This window comes from Euwallacea similis, chromosome 33, assembly GCF_039881205.1.
Source record: "Euwallacea similis isolate ESF13 chromosome 33, ESF131.1, whole genome shotgun sequence".
Taxonomy (NCBI): domain Eukaryota; kingdom Metazoa; phylum Arthropoda; class Insecta; order Coleoptera; family Curculionidae; genus Euwallacea; species Euwallacea similis.
Window position 1 is genome coordinate 1428712 of NC_089641.1, and position 20175 is coordinate 1448886.

Below are 20175 nucleotides of genomic sequence, written 5' to 3' on the forward strand. Positions count from 1 at the left end.
TGCACCAATAGTAGACGTGATTCATAGCCAAATTGTTTAGGGCTTGACCGATACTTTATTACAGCCCTAACGTCACATATACTGTTGAATTAAAAAACAAACATTCATTTAGAAGACATTTAGAAGAATATCAGTAGATAGAACATTTATTGCGTGGATAGAAACTATGGCGTGAATTATATTTGGTCCAGATTTGCGGTTAAAACCAGGTTCTCAAACATTTCTTTTCAAATTGATACACATTACTTTAAGACTGCTCAAGTCTATTTGAGTTATTTCGGAAATGTTCAGAAAAAAAAATCTGTTCACTCGCGAATGTTTCGGAAAATTTGGAGATAATGATTCAAGTATCAGTTCTGGCTCAGTTTAACCGACTTTGATACAACTGGGTGAAAATCGAACTTAAATTAAAATTTCGTACATTATGTTTAGGTGTAACAACTAATTTACCGATCCATACCTTGCAAATTCAGTTTGAATTAGTAAAAGATATGACACTCAGTTTGAATGTCCAAATCGAGATCGTGTTGGTGCCGCGTTAGTATCATCCACAATGCATAGAAGATATAGAAAATACTATAGGTTTTTTTGGAGGAACAATAAAACCCACAAATTCAGATATTATACAGGGTCCCTAAAATTGAGATCAATTGTTCGGGAGGTCAATGGAGAACCAAAAACAAGAAAAAAAGTTCATATAAACATAGGTCCAAATGTCCTTTGTTTCTGAGATACAGGGTGTTGAAATTTAAGAAAAGAAACAGTTTTTATTTTTAATTTCCAAACGGCTTAAGATTTTTTAACTAAATTTTGTACATGAGTTTCGCATATTGGTAAGTATAATCCAAAAAATTAGCAGCTTTAATCATTCACAAGTAGCGGGGTATGGGTACCATCTGTGCCAATGTATTCTGCAAATTTTTTATCTTTTCTTAATTAAATTAACGAAGGATTTTAAATGGCCCCAAAGATAAAAATTACACGGACTGAGATCGGGCGACCTAGGAGGCCTGGGTACAGGTCCTCCACGTCCTATCCATTGTCGTTCAAATTTGCGTTCTAATTCTTGTTTAGCAATTAAACTAAAAGGTGCAGGTGCACCATCTTGCATGAACCATATATTAACTTGAATGTTCAAAGGGATGTCTTCAAGTAGTACATGTAATCTATCTCTAAGAAATTCAACATAAATTTCGCCATTTAATCTGTTTTCAAAAAAATGTAATCCAACAAATGAATTGTTAATGATTCCTCTCTAAACTAAACAACTGAACTGTTTTGGTGTTTTTTTGAAAAATTGTTGGGGGTTAGCTTCCATCCATTCATGTATATTATGAAAAATCGTAATACCGTCTCTATTGAATGCGCTACGTTATCAGTAAACAAAATTATTTCACTGAAAGTAGGCATTCGTGCCAATTTGTTTACGAACCATTGATAGAAATTGAGACGTGGACAATCATCGTTTTCGGTCAGTCCTTGGACATATTATACATGATAGACATACATGGAATTTCTGTTAAGAGATTTCCATATTGTAGTTCTTAGCTGGCCCGACACTCCTGAGATGTTTCTGATACTAGTAGAAGGTTCTAATCGAAATGCGTTCAAAATTCTTTCTCCCGTGTTAGCGTTACTTCGAGGCCTACCCCCTCTTCGATGTTGTATTAACTGTCCCGTTTCTCGTAACATTCGATGAAGATTTTGAAAAGATCGTCGGTTTGGTGCGTACCGCCGAGGAAATTTTTCTATATACAATCTTCTTGTTTCTGTAACATTCCCTTGAGCGAGGCCATACATTAAATGCATGGCGACTAATTCGTTAACGATTAAACGATCCATTACTGACAAATAAATTGATATGGTTGAAAAATACACTAACAAATGCTCTCTAATTTCGATGTGTTTACTTCGCTAGTCGAACAAAGCAAAAAATCAAAACAAAGCTTATACGATAACACGGGAACTTGAAGAAATGCTTAGGTATAAGGTAAGCATTCGAGAAGTGCGGTGCATCTTAGATAGTGCTAAAGTAGCCCACAACTATTATCTGACTTTGGTTGTGTTTTGACATTCATAAAAACTATCTTAGGTTTTAATTTCTGCAAAGAAAAAATCGAAGGAAAAGCAATTTCAAATTCTGACATAAAAATGCCCTTAATCAAAAAAATATTCTTTATGGCTAAACTACTTGAAATACAACAAATTAAGGAAACAAAAAATTTGCAGAATACATTGGCACATATGATGGACTACTTTAAACGAAATATTATACTGAGTGTTACAACTTTTTATTACTAAGAACACGTGACAGCCATACCTCCGTCATTGGTGAATGATTAAAGCTACTAATTTTTTGGATTATACCTACCAATATGCTAAACTCATGTTCAAAATTTGGTAAAAAAATCTTAATCCGTTTAGAAATTAAAAAATAAAAACTGTTTCTTTTCTTAAATTTCAACACTTTGTACTTCGAAAACAATGGACATTTGGACCTATGTTTATATAAACTTTTTTCCTTGTTTTCAGTTCCCCCTTTACCTCTCGAACGATTGACCACGACTTTAAGATCACCCTGTACATGTTATATATATACGTATATACTTTGACTTACTTTAAGCCAGAAAATTTTCTACCAATTTAAATTTCGTCAATACCAACAATTTGTGCAACCGTATCATTACATCGCAACACTTGACTCGAACATGTCAGAGTGTAATAAAACTTCGGACTTCAGTCATTGTTAAATCATTGTTAAATCGAGTCTATTTAGGTGTTGTTATCGTGACCCAAAAAAAAACTAGAGGCAGATGAAAGAACTTCCGCATCATCGGCAACTGCCCAAACAACACGGCAAGGTTGCCGGTGTCGCCATCAGCCTCCTGCGGGCCTTAAAATAATCAGGCTGCGCCAATAAAACCCGCAACAGCGGAGAAATGTTTTGGGAAAGTGCCAGATGCTCCTGCTGCTGTTTTGCTTTCAATGACCTACAGCTTTCCCGCATACAAAATAAGCCCTTTAGGTAAACTAGGGAAAAGTAATAGTTCCGTCAAAATTAATAGAAAAACGTTCCTTCTAAATATACTTGTTAAGTTCCCCATATTTTGCAAAGTAAAATATGGTTATGTTATTGTTGGGTAAGAATTTGATAGGTTAGTAAAACTTGTCACTTTCTCTATTTCGGTTGACATGCGCCACCTTCCTCTCGTCTTTGTTCAATATGCATACTAAACCGAGAAGGAGAGACTTATGAAGTTGAAATAGCCAAGCTGTTGTTGAAAAGAGTGACAACCAATTTTAGCACGCGCGCATGCAGTATTCCTCAGTATTTGAAAGAATTATTATTCTGCCTTTCTATTATAATAAAATTGTAAATTTTATTGATAATGCAAATAGCACCTACTTCAGATTCGCAACGACTAGTGACCTAAACTATAGATTTTAGTTTCCTTGTAACACAATTTTATGTGACGTTACCATTACTAATGTTAGACATATGGAGTGCGAATTCTGCTAATTTATCAAAAATGATATCAGTTTCTGCATATTGCGTAGTTAAAATTAGAAAATTATGTATAATCCACATTTTATGACGAAAGATTGGAATATTTAGTTACTAAAGAGATCGTAAAATCCTTAAGAGGTACCATAAATTTCTGGCAAATCTCTGAATTCCAAAACTACATTTTAAGAACAATATATATTCTAAGATTTCTGTTTGGTATAAAAAATGTTTTAGTTTTCTACGCATTTAGAAACAAACAATAATTATCGCGTAGTACCTATTAGATGACCAATTTCTGCAATTTATTTAATTGGCAATTGGTAGGTGACATCAAAGGGAGATTAAACACAATTAAAGGTGAAGGCTATTTGCTTTATCGGTTATTTTCATTCGAAAACCAAGTCGTAGATATTTAAACTGAAAACTAAATAAAGTTCTACGCGACATATTTACGTTTAAATGTTCCTTTTTTTTAGAAGTATTGCTCAATATTAAACTGCATATTGACATTAAAGCTAAAATGACTCGGATTCACAAATTGTCAATTGAAAATTAATTTAGACTTTTTCGTTGTTTTTTGCGAATTAACCGTGCCAATAATATCGGAAATTTTCTAATCAATACTGAAAGAACTGAGTAATTTTAATTAAACTATACAGTTATCAGAACGAAGCTTCAAGGCAACAAACCTATTACGAGAAGACACTTAAATTGTAAATAAAAAGTGGGTTCAATGTAGAAAGGTTACATAGAGAAAAATTAGCATAAACAAAAAAAATATTTACATTTTCTAGTCAAAATTATCAAAAAACTCACTCTTCCTCTCAAAAATGCAAGAGTTATGGTATCAGATATTAGCAAGCTGTTCCATTTTCTTTATAGTTTTCATGGCCACCAAATCACTTCGTGTGAAAATGGGAACGCATACATCATGTGATGAAACGAACACGTTGATGAAATAACTGGTTACATATTTCCAATCATTCTTGGCGTAAAACCCAAAGATTAATCGTAAACAGATTTTAACGGGAAAAATTTTGATCAAAAGACCTTTTCAACAATTTTCCATCGCAGCATTCGATTGTCTTAATTCTTCGTTAACGGAATAGGGTCACACTTTACTAAAGCTTCCACCAAAAGCCATTAAGGTCGGATAAAATGGGACATTCGCCTTTCCTTTATCCCAGATTATTTCAAATTCTCGTGCCGAATCCATTAACTTTTTGTCGTAAAGATGATAAAATGGTGTAATCTAATAGTTTTGAACTCGGCTTTCAGATAAAACGGAAGATGACGAAGAGATAAATAGTATAGTACAACTTTGAATTCGTACAGCCTTATTAAGTTAATAAACCAACACTAAATCATAAGCTTTTAGGTGTTTACAGGTTTCTAGAAAGTGGTGCATAAAATGTAAAAACTTTACAGGGAGGTTCTCAAAATTTTGGAATATTGTGAACAGAATTCAGGAATTTTAATGCAAATTGATCAAGACTATTAGGTTTTTGATGATTCCCAGAAAATAGTAAACAATATACAGACAATTTATTAAAAATTAAAAATATTCAAGTCAATTTAGGCTCCTGAAAAATTGTAAAAAAAAAATAGTGAAACTTTGTAAAGGTAATCAAGATTGCTTAAATTTTTAGAAAAAAATTTAAAAATTATCTTCGGTTTTGACACACATATTAACTTAAAGTTTTGTACATGTACTAGTTTTGAGAGTCTACACTGCCGGATTTTAAAAATCCTTGTTCACATCTACAAGATGGTATTTTCTCTAGGAGCCAGATCTTCTGTATGAGGAATGACAATGAAAGGAAAAGGAGTAAATTTAGGAAATCGTTTATTTGGGGGTTTATGAGGGACATGCCCTAGCGTGGCACTAGGGTATGTCTCTCAAACATGAAAATAGGCGCAGTCGGTCTCGATCCGAAAAGCGAGAAGAACAAAAGAAACACTGGACATACAGCCTGTCAGCAAAGGTCAAGATGCATACAGCAAGGGAACGTTGATTAAAACGGATCTCCATTCTGTAGTGCATAAAATATAGAACACTTATTCAGACAGAAAAGTAATGCTAATAGTGTTCTATAACATAGAAGGAGCATTGGATAAGGCAAAGACCAACAAAATATGTGATGTCCTTATGGCCCGGGGTATTCATTTCAACTGGTAAGACGAGTAAAATAGTGAAACCAATTTAACCTGTAAAATTGAAGATAATCAAAGATTTGAATAAAAAAGGATTGGACAAAAACCGTGTTTAACTGACAGATTAAAATGGACTATAAACAAAAAAAAATAAAAAAATTTCGACTATTATCGGTCTTTAGTAACTATAAGCACAAAAAACAAAATATGTAATTACCGTAAAACCATTTTAAGGTTATTGTTTTCATATGTTACATACAAAGGACATAATGTATGTGATTATATTCTTTCCTTGTAACAGTTCACAGTTATGTCTTTCTTGTCTCTATTTGCGCATGAGTTCTTTGTTTAAACGCCATGAGAATTGGGTTGTTTCTAGAATAATTTTAATCGGACCTCTTTAACAGGCAAAGTAAATACCGATATCAGGGTTCGACACAGATTTCGGTGATCACCTGTGTGTAAAATATACAGTAAAACGAGTTATAAAATTTCAGCTCAGCTTAAAAAAAGGTTTTTGATTATTGTAATCTATTATAAACTATTTAGCAATTAAGCTTAAACGTTTAGTAGTAAAAATATGATTCCATAAGGTTTCTTGGAATTGTTGGCTATGTTGAGTTTTTAGGAGGATTAAATTTAACTTAGATTATCCATTTCCTAAAAAGGGATTACAAACACAATAGTTTAATGATTTCTACACGTCTTTGACTTTCGTATTCAACATTTCTAGAATAAGCTCATACATTTCCAAAACAAAACTTGGAATTATCGATTTCGAATTATAATCAGTCTATTGAAAAGTAATGTATGAATTGTGACTTTGACAAACCCGCCATTTTTGTAAAAATTGCCATGCATTTTGATTTAGATTAACTTGAGCCAACAAAGCAAATTGTCGTGCCTCGTGCAGATCTTTCGGGTCATAATAGACATATTTTTGTACAAACGCATAAATTTATTTTCTATGATTAATCACGATTACTATGCTTTCTCTTGCCCGGGATAAAATCGTGCTTCCTTACTCTTAACAGAATGATTGACACAATTCGTATGAAAATTTCGACCTAAAAGCACGATTGCTGGTGGCGAAAATCTTGAATGACCGTAATAACAATTCGTTAACTTGGTCAGTGGCGTTATGTAAATCGAGAAGTATATTCAGGAGTTAGATATTCAAGCCGGTAATAAGCGGCTCAAATTCATTTAAAATGGCAATTAAAGAGCACGAGCACGCAAGAGCGCAATACCCGAAATCTGGGTTAATTCGATGGTGGTTTAAGAAACTGTAACTCCGACTAATAGCGGTGTCAAAAAATTAGAAAATCTGATAAACCAATTAAATACCAGATCATAAACACTTGTTGACCTTAAATTAGGACCTATAAATCATCATCCACATGCGTTTTAGCTCCAAGAAAATCGTTTTCAAATAGAGGTAATAACGATGAGAAACGACAGCTGTGTAATCTTAATGTAATCGGCGAAGACTTCGTTAAGTGTGTCACAAGATTGCAAAACTGATGACGAGGAACTATAAATGTTGCCATCTTTTTTTTGTTATTGAGACGTTAAAATGTACTAAAAAGTTATATGTGTTATGAGACACACTTCAGCATATACTGGAAACAGATACTTCGCGAATACGTCATATATTCTTTAGAATATGATCAATAACAACTGGTAAAATTTCCGAATTATTTTAAGAGAAGAACTCACCTAGTAGCCCTATCTACATTTAAGGTGCTACGAAATGTCAATGAACAAAAATACAGGACAACGAGTAATCCTGTCAAATTCCTGGTAATGGATTGGCTGTAAAGCGTTTTAATTCACATGTTCGTCATAAAAGAGCGAGTGGATTTTTAAAATCGTAATCTTTTGAAATGAAAATCAAAACGAAGTTCTGGTTAAATCCTATATGGTTGCAGGCTCTAAAATTTTTTTTCCAGCTGGAGTTACACCAATGATATATGGATGCCTATACTTTGACCACTATAGTCCACCACTCTACCAACTAAGCTATCGAAAATGGAGACAATGAATTAAAAAATAGTCTTAATTAATTAGTTAAAGTACTTTAATCCTTATACATCAATTTGCGATTTATTTATCTTTTGCTGGGATCAAAATATGCGATAAGATTATCAGCGGCTCCAACTTTTTAATGCTAAACAATTATATCTAAGGAATAGCAATATTATAATTAATTGAAACCTTGACTTTCAGCGTCTCAGATACAGAAGTTAGAATATTCAATATTATTTGCGTTGTAATTTCGACTGACACCAACGTCCGGAGTACCCCGGGTCTTATATGTTTATATTACTTACGTCTTGTCTCATTTAAAAAGGTAGACTTCCAATCTATTTTAAATTTACATAATTATTTAAACAATTTGGAAAATGCCCATTGCGTAAACTAATCACTTTTTCTTCCTTTCCGAGCTTACGAAGGTGAACAACTTATACACAAATCATCAAGAATGACTTTCTTTCTGCGGGGATTTCGCAAGTAGACTAAAATTAATGGGCGAATAATTATCATCACAGAAATTATTATTTTATTTAGAGCAGTAAAATTACCAGCCCGTCTATTAATTTGCGGTTGCAAAAGTTAGTAATTATGCCTTAGGCTAAAAGCTTGGTTTAATTGTTTTGATTGCCTATTAAACCGGATGCGTCAAAAGAAGTTCACGATTTTAGGTATGTGAAAACTTTTTAGGATTTTGTCAATCAGGCGAAACAATAATTTGTTAACTTTAGTGTCATAATCGAGAATTGAAAGTGTTATTGCGAAATCGCAAAAATAATGGAAATTCTCCCGAAAATAATTTCGACAGGGACGGACTTAAATCCAAGTACTTTTAGAAAAATTTTATGTGGTGCTACATATTTACTTAAACCCTCGTTAATCCACAAAATGATCGCTATAAGCACTTTTGGCGTAGTTACCTAAAAATACGTTCTTGGCTCAGTTCCTGTTTTTCCCAAAATGACCGGTTCAACATACCCACTCGGTCGTTCATTCAGTAGATACATTTTCATAAAAACTTTACAATGTCCGAAATATGTCGGTGATTAAAAATAGATTAAAACGTGCGTATACGTATATTCGATTTTAGAATCGTCTATTAATTTCTTTTGTGCTCGTCCAATCATGTTCCGAATTGCTTATTATTAGACTATTAGGCTAAAGCCAAGGTTACCAACAAAATTTACCTTCGATGTTTTTGTATGTCTTAATAAAACATGGTAACAAGCTATCGTAGGAGAAATTTTAAATTATTTTTCGACAAAGAATAGAAAGTTCAATTTGAAACACATTCATACTAGAGGTGGTTTATTATGAACAATAATTATTCATTACGGTTGTTAAATATAATTTTTCAGAGATGTATATGTGTATTCAGAAAATTATAAATAAATACTGAACAACCATCTGACATTAATGCTTCTTGGCATTAATGCCTTATTTAGATAACAATACAAATTTCTTACGCATTGTCTCAATTGTAGATGTAGACCTTCATTCAGTCTTAAAATTAAATACGGGAATGCTTATACATTGTAAACAACCTAGAATGTGTCCAATATGTAAACTAATCACTTTTTTCTGAGTTGCCGACGAGGAGTGATGTGATGCGATCGGAATATGTGAAATTCAAAAAATTGTAATCCATGTCTATGAGTTCAAAAGTTAAGAATCCATTAGGTCTATGATTGATTCAGTTTTTTTCAACTTTTTTTCAGTTATTTTCATTCAAACAGAAATACATATATCAAAAGAATATGAAGTAAATAAAAAAAATTACAAAATGGAAATTGCAAACAAATCCTGTATTGCGGTCATTCCACTAGTTGCAATTGATTATTATATTGACAGAGAATGAAATTGAGCGTGTATAACCACAAAAAGAAACAAATAATGGAAGAAATTAAACAAAAACTGAAATTTCTGGTTTTGAAACGTGAGTCAAAATCAACATATACAACAAATGGATAAAAACTTACCCGTTTTTGGACAAAATGACTGTGAAATCGTTTTCTGCAGGTGCGTAAATGCTAATGTTTTACTAAAAGGAAAGAAGGAAGTTACGTGCTTTCAGAAAGTGATTTTACAGTCACTTTGTCCAAAACTGGGTAGGATTTTATATCCATTTATTCCATATATTAACTCTGACTCACATTTCAAAACTAAAAATGTCATTTTTAGATTAATTTTTTCTATTATCTGCTTTATTTATATTTATGCTCAATTTTGTGTTAATCCTTCCTTTGTCAATTTTGTATAAAATGTTGTTATTTTGTCTTCACTTCAGACTAAGATATAAGGTATCTCAAAAATTACACATTACATTACACATATACAACATTACAATATGTAACATTCAAAACATTTCTCCACACGTATTTGAAGCTGTTCGTAAACAAAATCGCAATTTGGTTTAATGAATTTCATTTTCCGCTTTTCAGTTTTATTTAATAAATCCCCTAAAGATGCAAGCCTTTGAATATTCAGTGGACGAAAGAAGAACTGTCGCAATGCATCACGCACGCCAGCATATTTTTAGAAAAATCCATATTACTTATTATGTGTATAATATTATACATAAGTTATATTGTACACAAAATCATTATGTCATATACAGGCCTGTACTTCTCTAAATGACATATGGAGAACAGGTTTTTTTTTAAGTTATTACGTGAATAGATTCGAAAATAGGAACTAACTATAATTACAGCGAATTGGACTCTGGATGTATCTAACTACCAACTAAATTAGCCTCAGATCAAGATTCGTCTTTATTGTTTACCGAGCTTAATTTGCAAGAATCCGGCCGGGTCGTGACCTAACCAGTGAAAGTTGTAACATGTTGGAGTGGTTTGTATATGGTGTTAGCAGATTTGGATTAACATAAGATTACAGTGGACATGGATTACCATTCCACGTCAATCACATGACAATCAAATGAAAAAACCTCGGGTAATCAACTTCTTCGCTTGATAAATGATGCGTGCGTAATTCAAATATAATTTTAAATTTTAGTTCGGAATACTTTTTAATATGACAGATTGGCTAGATCTTCCCTTTTACATAGAATTTATTATTAAAGTTCGAAAGGGGAAGGTCAAATTTAAATATAAGTTCCGGAAGTAAGAAGCAATGTGTCAAAACTTTGCCTGAACCTTCTTCCAAATGGGACCAATATAGTGAAAGCAGGCAGATCTTAGGAAGTCTACATTTTAATGGGTTAACGAAGTAATTTTTTTGACCTAAAACGTATAGAATATATTTACAATGAACGAAATGAATCAATGACGTCCAAGTATCGCAGAAGCAAGAAAAACAAACATTGGAAAATTCCCAAAACAATGCATGAACGACATCCAAAGAATATCAAGAGAAATTGGTTAGAAGAGCTGAAAATGAGAGAGGACCCTGAAGACTATGTTCTCATGTTTTCATAATTTCCAAAAGTGTGTTGCATGTAAAAGCATCCTACTCACCTAATCCGGGCTTATTAGCGGGTTGGGACCCAAATTTCGAAATCCACCTTAAAAACCGACAGGCACTTTGAGCTGTTGCAGCGTTGCGATATGCAGGCGAGTTGGCGGTTTGCTGGTGCAACACCGCCGCCAACCCTCCACCACCCGCAGAGTCCGACCCTGCCAGAGTCCTGTATCGACTGTAGGGCGACATCCCTAAAATGAGCTCAACTGAAACTCATTCTTTGCACTGACAGAGTTCTCGGCACTCGTTCAACACTAATTTCGGAAGCGTGAATGTCGTACGGTACGACCTAGTAAACTTTTTAAACAGAAACCGCTAGCCGTGACGATTGTTTATAGCACATTAATTATGAATTATCGGTTGTGACTGCATTGCCGGTAAGTGAACGAATTGTTCCGGATTCAAGCGCGCTGCAGGAGAATCACGATGATAGCTAATAGTTAGAATTTGCGTTCAACCGACACGGGAGGTCTGTAATAGACGACTACCAAATCTTCAAATTTTTGTCTATCACAAAATAAGTCTGCAGCACCACACGCCACGCGACCGACCTGAGTACCACAATAAATTGCTGCGACCCGTGCAAAAACAAAACAAATAAAACGACTTGAAGTGTTCCCCGGTTGTGACACGCGCGCTCGACTTTTGACGTAACAATCAGCTGATGATAATGGAAAGCCATGCGGTTGCGGCAAACCAAAAATAACAGTGCACATTTGGGTCGTAAACCGAAGTGCGCCGCCTCAAACCTAAGGTTCCAGTTGGGAGACAAACTCCGAAAAAAAATAACGCAAAAGAGCCATGACTACTGCGCTACGCGAAAACCGAAAGACGATGTCCGTCAACGACGTCTAACTATCGAAGACGGCGCAGCGGAGTTGGGTACCTGTTGCATTGAAGCCCCCCATTTAGCCTACTATTGCTTTTCCCATTTTACGTGAATTTGCGCTGGACTGAAAAATTTTATCCATGGACACACATCCATCACTCAATTTTTTATTACTTGCAATCCAGTGCACTATGGACAGTTCACATACTACCCTTTGTATACTATAAGAGACTCGTATACTGGCCAAATATACGGTAAACATCAATCATTCGCAATAGGTCGAAAGTGAAGCTCCGTAGTTGGCTCTGAAAATCTCGCAGGAGGTCGAAAGTTTTGCAGCGCATCTATCCCCTGCGCACCACGTGCTATTTGAAAGATTATTAACGTTTTCGTTAGACGTTTAGTTAGATATTAATGTATGCTCACGTAATCTTTTTAGAGCACTACGAATTTCATATCGTTCGCCGTTATAGCCTTCAATTCTACTAACTTCATTAATTTTATATTATTCATAATTATGAGTTGTACTTGGTTAATCAAATAAAACTGAAATTTAAATGCAAAAATTAACAGTGATAATAAAGGAAACTTATGGAAACTTGTTAAAAATGTGTGAACTTTTACTTTTTCGATAAAATGCGTGGTATATCCTAGAAAAATGGTATACGCACGTGCCAAATTTGAATGTCTACAATTTCTGACAGACGTAACATCGATCATTAATTGAATAAATAATTGAAATCGTAAAACATGAAGGGTCTATTTTTCTACTTGAGGCGGACTAGAGTAGACTAAGTTATCACTCTTTCCTAGACCCCCCTCGCAGTGAAATATAAATGGTTCCAGGGCAGTCTATATGGTTTTATTTATTTAATAATAGCTTCTAGTACAATATACTATATAACATAAGATAGCATTCCCAAATATTTTAACTGTTTTTTTGAGAAAAGAACTTAACTTTCTAAAATGCCACGATTCAATAATTTATTTCTAGCTCAGTGACGTGACCCTAAGATATATGAAACTAGGTCGAAGGATTTAAATAATGGATTTTTAATGGATACGAGCACAAATGGGAGCCAAATATCGGCATTAGATAATGGGAAATCGATGCAACGAAAGGGGTTAGTTGACTCCAGCTATAAAATTGATGAAGTATATTGAATAAAAACAAAACAGCAGGTGGGATTCACGTCACACAAACATATTCTCTACCGCTCTACCAACTGAGCTATCGAAGGTTATAAAAATTAAACCGACTTGCAGGATAAATTATTTGCACTCGTTATGAAAGACAAGACAAATTAGACCACCTACAAAGACCATTAAATTTGAACCGATACTCGGATAACGATTTGTTGATTTTTCCTTGACAATATGGTGGATCTCACTGTGCACCAGGAAAATAGTCGCATGGAAATTCATGGAATAACTTAACGGAAATAACAAATTTCAATTATGACTCAGGCCCGATGATGCGCCGGAATGAGGGACCCCCTAATTGGCCGTTAGAGCACAAATTAGCCTCGACTTTCGACTATTATCAAGCAGTAAACTACTTTTAACCTCAATCTGCAGTCAGTCGGGCAAGTAATCGTAAACAAGTAAATTGGCGCCAACTGATAGATTACGCCCGGTATATTAGCTCTACTGCTGGGAACCTATACAACGATATACCACGATAGTTCAATAACACACAACAGGCATTAAAAGGCGGTTGTAAACATTTGTGCAGCTCTTTAATTAGCTCCTTAACAGCATGTTAAGAACAACAAAAAAACAGTTTTCCTTGAAGAGATTCCCATATAAAGCCGATCGGGAAAACAAAAAGGTACGTGTGCTTTTTGCGGAAACGCTGGCTGAAAGGTAAAGCAGACCGAGAGCCGATGATAACAGTATTTAATGGGCTTCACAGAAGCTGTAGCTGCTAACGGACTTTTTTCCTTATTGCAGCATTTAACGGACGCCAGAAGTCGCAGATATGCAAGAATAACGATTAAAGATAAACACCAATGATTACTCTCGGGTATTTGTTGGCAACGCAAAAGGGACAACGCATGCGCGCGTGAACGACAACTTTTTATCACTTTTGTCAACCTGTCACATCACTTTATTTTCTGTGTAAGCTAAACAAACGCAAAACCATTAAGTGACGGTGACAAGCGCGAATTTAAAAATTCTGACCCAAAAACTGCCCAACGAAACTTGTAACCGTTAACGTCATCGTCTTTGTATTTACTTGAAGTAACCGTTTTTTTTTCATTTTCATTAAATTTTTTCATTTCAATTTCGGACCATACCGACTCCTTGATCATTTTTAACACTTAATCCTCAATTACCGTACCATTTTTCCCTTTTTCGGCTTTTCAGTCTCCCACCACTTTTATTGGTCCTTCTGGAGCGATGTTAATAATTCGATCACATGTTCGTCGTGTTTGCAATATTATAAGGTAATGTTGCTAGATCAGGCTAACCCCTGAATACGAAACTACAATTTACATATTACGATACATTTTATGTAACCAAGTCAAGGACTGCGATTCGGGTCAGTAACACACTAAACAAAGCCGAACAATAATCAATAAATAATCCAAAAACAATGCACAATAAAAAAATTAAGCAATTTTATCGTTGCAACGTTACAAAAGCAACTGTACTATTGACGCAGCCAGCAAGAAATATGCATTAATTCGCAACAAACGAACGATCACACAAGGCAGTACTGGCAATAACTATTTCCGTAAGTGCGATGGGACGGAAAATCGATTTAAATTATATTTCCCTTGGACCGTATTAATAACTCTTGTGTCTAATTAATTAAGCAGCAAAGTAACACTTATTTTCAAGATTTCTTCGCTCGACGTATTGCTAAAACAAAAAATTAGTTGCTAATTTATTCGTTGCATTTCACATGGGCACTGAAGCATAGGTTTTGATATTAACAGTTAAGAATCGCGAATAAAAACAACGTAATCCTGCACTAAAAAACTCATAGTTTCGACTAAAAGTACCGACTGTCATAATACTGCATTACAAATTAAGCAAAAAATCAAACAACTAGCGGTCCAATTCATCTTTGAATCCACAAAGGCCTTTCACGCCATATGGGAATCGTGGGTAACTGTATACAGTGTGAAATAATCGTCTGGCTATCGAACTGACACAAGGTGGGATGTAAGTAAAAGGAATACAGTTAAAAACTGTCCTAGTACAGTCCGCGGTAATGATCTTGACCGTTACTGATGAATGTTCTCCATGCAGTATTAGAGTCGAAAACGAAACAAGTTCATTTGAACGAAATAAATAGACCTTACAAAGAAATTCAAACATATAATTCAACTAACTTTACTCTTCCTTTTTCAATTTGTTTAGATACCTCTTTTTATAAGCTATTGCGAGTAATGGGTGATAAGCTTCGTGAGAAAAAGCCAACTGGCATTATTCTCAAACAGGTTTTGCAAATATCTTAAGTTATATTTACATAAATATAAAAATGTCATATATCGTATTTATAATAACCCATGTTAAGTCACCCACAATTACAAGGAGGATTAGTAAGTAATACTTGTGCAATAAAAACTATACTCTAAAGGTTCAATTAAAATTAGGATTAGCCTTAGGGTTAGTACTCCAAAATAACTCTTTAAGGTCTTTTAGGGTATTAAAGAATAATGAAAAATAGATACACTCTAAGCAAATCTCTAGGGGAATGTATAAGGTTGCTTTGGGAAACAAGTTATGAAAATGAGGAGAGCATGAGATAAGGAAGAGAAGATACTCAATTGAAATAGTATGTTCCCAAAATGAGAATTTTATCAAGGGGGAGAAGTTGAGCTGAACTTGGACAAAAGTAATAAAATTTCTTAATCAGGCTTACGATCAAAAGTGATATTGAAAAATGGACTACGTTTCTTTTCTTAAGAAATTATCAGCCTGAAAAGTAAAGCTCACATACAGGTTTGTATACAGGGTAATCCATGGCATTTCATGATATATGAGCTATTAGAAGTATTCACAGAATGGATTCATATAACTACATATGTTGCTTTCAAATTTAAAAATCAAAGTTTTTAAATCCAAAAAACAAGTAATTGCATTACATGTACTTAGCAATATTTCTACAAGAGACAACAGTACAGACAATCTCAACAGCAGTATATGCAGTATATCCATAATACCACCAGAATTCCCCCATAATATCAAATATTGTACATCTTTCAGTTATGTCCTTCTAAAATTAATGTATTCTGATTCTAAATAAATAATCTTTTAAATTCTTATAAGTAGTTAACAGAATACTAATTAAGTGTCTAAAATTATGCTGGAGAACTGAACTAAATTGACTAAAACACGAATTTTAACAGTTTATGGTTCTATTACCGACCATTACTCTGTGTTAAAAAAATACCTAATGAGTTGCAGTAGGTGTACCTACATTGGTTTGTTTAATTAGTCTGTATTTTAACTGGCTTAGCAACAAGAATTTTAAAAACAAATCTTCTGAATGCAATACACAAATATTTCGATCAAAATACAAATTCTTTAGATTCTCAGCTAGCCTTTTTTATGCTGCACATTGTTTTAGTGCAATGCCCTCAACAGTACTTTTAAATATTAGATTTCCCGATTGTTCATGTCAAAATCCAAATAGCTTAATTTTCAAGTTTCTAGTTATTGCTATTCATATAATGTGATGAATTCTTCCAGAATAAATACTAATAAACAGTTCTGCATTTAAAAAATCACAGAAAAATAAATATTTTTCTCAGTTGGCTGAAAGTGAACTCTGAAATTTTTATAAAACACCACAGAACTTGACATTAAAATATAGATATAGTATATATTAGCAGAACTCAGTAGAGAATGTCCCATTTTCAATGTCTATTTGAGAAATTATAATACATTTAGATTTCTCTAAATTTTAAAACAGTTTAGTTCGGTAAAATTGCACAAGTTTGCTGCAATTTAACTAACTATATATATTGTATGATTTTCAAGATTTACAAAGAGGAGTAAATTTTAATAACCCTGTATAGACACCTCGATACTCGCATATTAATATGATGGATAACTGAGGATCAAATAGTCAATCCACAAAAAGTTATCCTATGTACATAATTCTAAATCTGTATTAATTATTATATATACGCCAAATAAGTAATTATTAATTTGCTTGGGATTCAAACTTAAAGAAACAATGACTTACCTTCTGAGTTTAGCGGGGTAATGGTGGTAGTTGAAGTGGGAGCCAGTGCAAGAAACTAGGGGCAAAACAAGCCCCATCCAATAATCCTACACCTGTTAAGCAAACCACTGTCCTAGCTAAAACAAAAAAGTAGAAGTAGTTATGGGTGCAAGTAGCTTTCTGGGGGCCCAGATAGAGGCACTTTGGGTTATGAGTAAGAAAAACTCTTTTGCATGATTATGACCACATGAGACTTCTATATACTCAAAAAAACAAGATTGGTGAACTTACCACTTTTATAGAGCCAGCAAAGTCTCTGCTTTAAAACTAATACATTGTTTAATGTTGAGATGAGGATATGGAATATGAGAAGAAATGGGGAAGAGACACTAATGAACCAAAACAAAAAGGACACAAAGTGACTCAACGATGTTAAGGCGATGAAACACCTTTATGAGCTACCATCCACTATCACTAATCACAACAGTTATTCAATTCACTAGAGATATCCAAAATCACTTTATTTTTCACTTTACAACAATAAACAACAAATTTTTATTGTTCAAAGGGAATACGTTATCACCGTATCGACTGGTTTTTCTTTTCAGTTTGGGTACTCCAGCGCCCTCAGCGGATTATTTGTCAACATTAATTTAATTTTTCGCACAGAATTCTTTATTAACAATGTCTTTCACAGATGGCAGCGCAAAATCCATTAGGGTTCCCTAGAAATTATAGCAACGTTGCGTGCAATAAAATGACACCATTCTAATATGCTTTATTAAATTTTTGGTGAAACATTTGAATACTGTATACTATATATGTAATATGTACACTATAAATTCTTGATTTAAATTATGACATCACATTCAAGGGTTTAAGAAGCATTGCTGTCACTGCATATTGTAAAGGTGACTGACCACCATTGTAACTTCGATGTTGTCACATTTCTATTTTATCGTCTTAACAATCTACATATATACTATATTACAAGTATCAAAAACTTTGGTTAATCCCGTATTGTCAATTTTGTGAGGTTAACTTCCATATTGTTTTCTTTATTTCGTTGAGGTTTATAGCTTAATTATATACTTATTTTCCTTATAAACATTAACACAAATCAAAAATTAAAAAATATAAATAATAAAAAATCAAATTTCTTGTGTTATTTCTTATAATGAACGATATCCCGAATAAACGAAGGCTTCAAGACAACCTCAGTGCTCTAAACGAGTTCAAATACGGCAGTTTCAGTAGTTCTCATTCAGATGATGAAGAAGATTTGAAGATGAGCTTTGAGGATGTTGCTGAGGACATAAGCATAAAATCGGAAATGGATTTTGATTTATCAACGGAAATGGGCTTAAAAAGTGAAATTAAAGAAGAGATTCTTGATCTTGGTGTAGACATTATTATGCCTGAAGCTTCGAATTTGTCACTGGGAAACACTTCCGCTGCACTAGTTAGTAAACCAAAAAAGGATGTTAAAACTAAGCGGGAGATTGAGGAAGAACAACGAGAGAAAATGCAGTAAGTTTCATGTATCTAAATTATGAAAATTTTAGTAGATCAAAATTATTTTAGGGTTTTAGTATCAAATTTTACTGAGGAGCAGCTGGATAGATATGAAATGTACAGAAGATCTGCGTTCCCAAAAGCAGCAATTAAAAGACTAATGCAAACCATAACAGGCTGTTCAGTATCTCAAAATGTTGTTATAGCAATGGCTGGCATTGCCAAAGTTTTTGTGGGAGAGATTGTAGAAGAAGGTAAAACATGATTTTGTATACCTACATGAGTTATTGTGGTACCTAGCCTGAATTTTTAGGATTGGATGTGATGGAAGAACTTGGTGATAGTGGGCCATTGCAACCAAAACACCTCAGAGAAGCTGTGAGGAGAATGCGTAAGACTGGTGGCATTCCAAATGGAAGGGATACAAGGTCACATTTCAAATTGTAACCCAGGGACAAGTTAGACAAATTAATGAAAGTACATGTTTTTGGAATAAAATTGAATTTTACACTTTTTTTACTCTTACAACACAATCTTAACAAAATCTTTGTATATCTAATTCTTGTTTTGCTATTTTTTGGTCAAAATAGCTAGAAAAGTTTCGTTTAATGAATAAGTTAATATGCGGTTAGTATTGAGGTTTTATGAGGATAATTATCGCAAACACGTAGAGGAATACTGAAAAAGATTAGTGCCAATGTTCAGCAGAGTCTCAGAAAACAGGTTCTTTTTTCCGAAGAAACGCTGAAGGTCACGTTTACGCAAGAAACGTCCAAAATGAGGAGCGGGCTTCAGACAGTGAATGAATCCCAAGTTCCAAGGAAGGGTGCATTTATGTCTAAGAAAAAAAAAACTATTTTGAACAGCATCTTTGGTGTAAATTTTTTTACTATTACTTAATTTCGTTCAAATGGTAATGTCTGTTAAATTGTACATTGAACGAAGTAAAAACAAAATTAATAATGTGGCTAATTTCATTTCTTCTTTGTAAAAATCCCCTAAATCTGAATCCGGAGAGAGTTAATAATCATGGCTACTTTTATAAAAGGTGTTCTAAAAAATTCTTGACCATAAATGGCAATATGCAGTTCTTAATTTCAGTTTTTTTCCGTAAAACTTTTCATCAGTAATTTTTAGAACACCCACGAAAGCACATGATTTTATTTTTATTCGATTTAATTGATTTTGATCTTTATTACCAAATCGCAGTTTCTCAAAAAATTAACAAAGAATGAAAAAAAAGTGTAAAATTGAATTTACTCTAAAACTGGTAAACGTTAATTTCAAGAGTAGCCCACCCCTTCTACACTTGGCAACCCTTATTTCCTCCCTGGGAGGAAGTAAGGCTGTGTACACTGTATTCCCTGAATATTTTATTACCCTGAGGTCAAAGATCATATCTGGAGTCTCATGATCCTGAGGAGATCAAAGGGCTTCATTCATTTCCATACAGAATGCCTATGGGTATAA

At 33.8% G+C, this 20175-nt stretch overlaps 2 protein-coding genes across 3 annotated transcripts in view; one reads left to right on the plus strand and one right to left on the minus strand.

The window, feature by feature from the left end:
- Positions 1-17801, minus strand: part of trc (Serine/threonine-protein kinase tricornered) — a 53135-nt gene extending 35334 nt beyond the window's left edge. Inside the window, exons 1-2 of one of the 2 annotated variants that reach the window (XM_066404256.1) lie at positions 17482-17801; positions 17212-17327 (exon numbers count right to left, since the gene is read on the minus strand). Coding sequence is in view for 1 of the 2 variants with exons in the window: in XM_066404251.1 (XP_066260348.1) it covers positions 11173-11365 (193 nt within the window). In the remaining variant the exon portion in view is untranslated. Of the gene's footprint in view, positions 1-11172; positions 12031-17211; positions 17328-17481 lie in introns of those variants that run through there. The other variant, XM_066404251.1, reaches the window with a different exon arrangement.
- A 485-nt stretch (positions 17802-18286) lies between these two features.
- On the plus strand, positions 18287-19218 carry Taf11 (TATA-box binding protein associated factor 11). The gene is made up of 3 exons (XM_066404116.1): positions 18287-18720; positions 18775-18959; positions 19019-19218. The coding sequence occupies exons 1-3, from the start codon at positions 18368-18370 to the stop codon at positions 19150-19152; spliced, it is 672 nt and encodes a 223-aa protein (XP_066260213.1). The 5' UTR covers positions 18287-18367; the 3' UTR covers positions 19153-19218.
- The last annotated feature ends 957 nt before the right edge of the window (positions 19219-20175 follow it).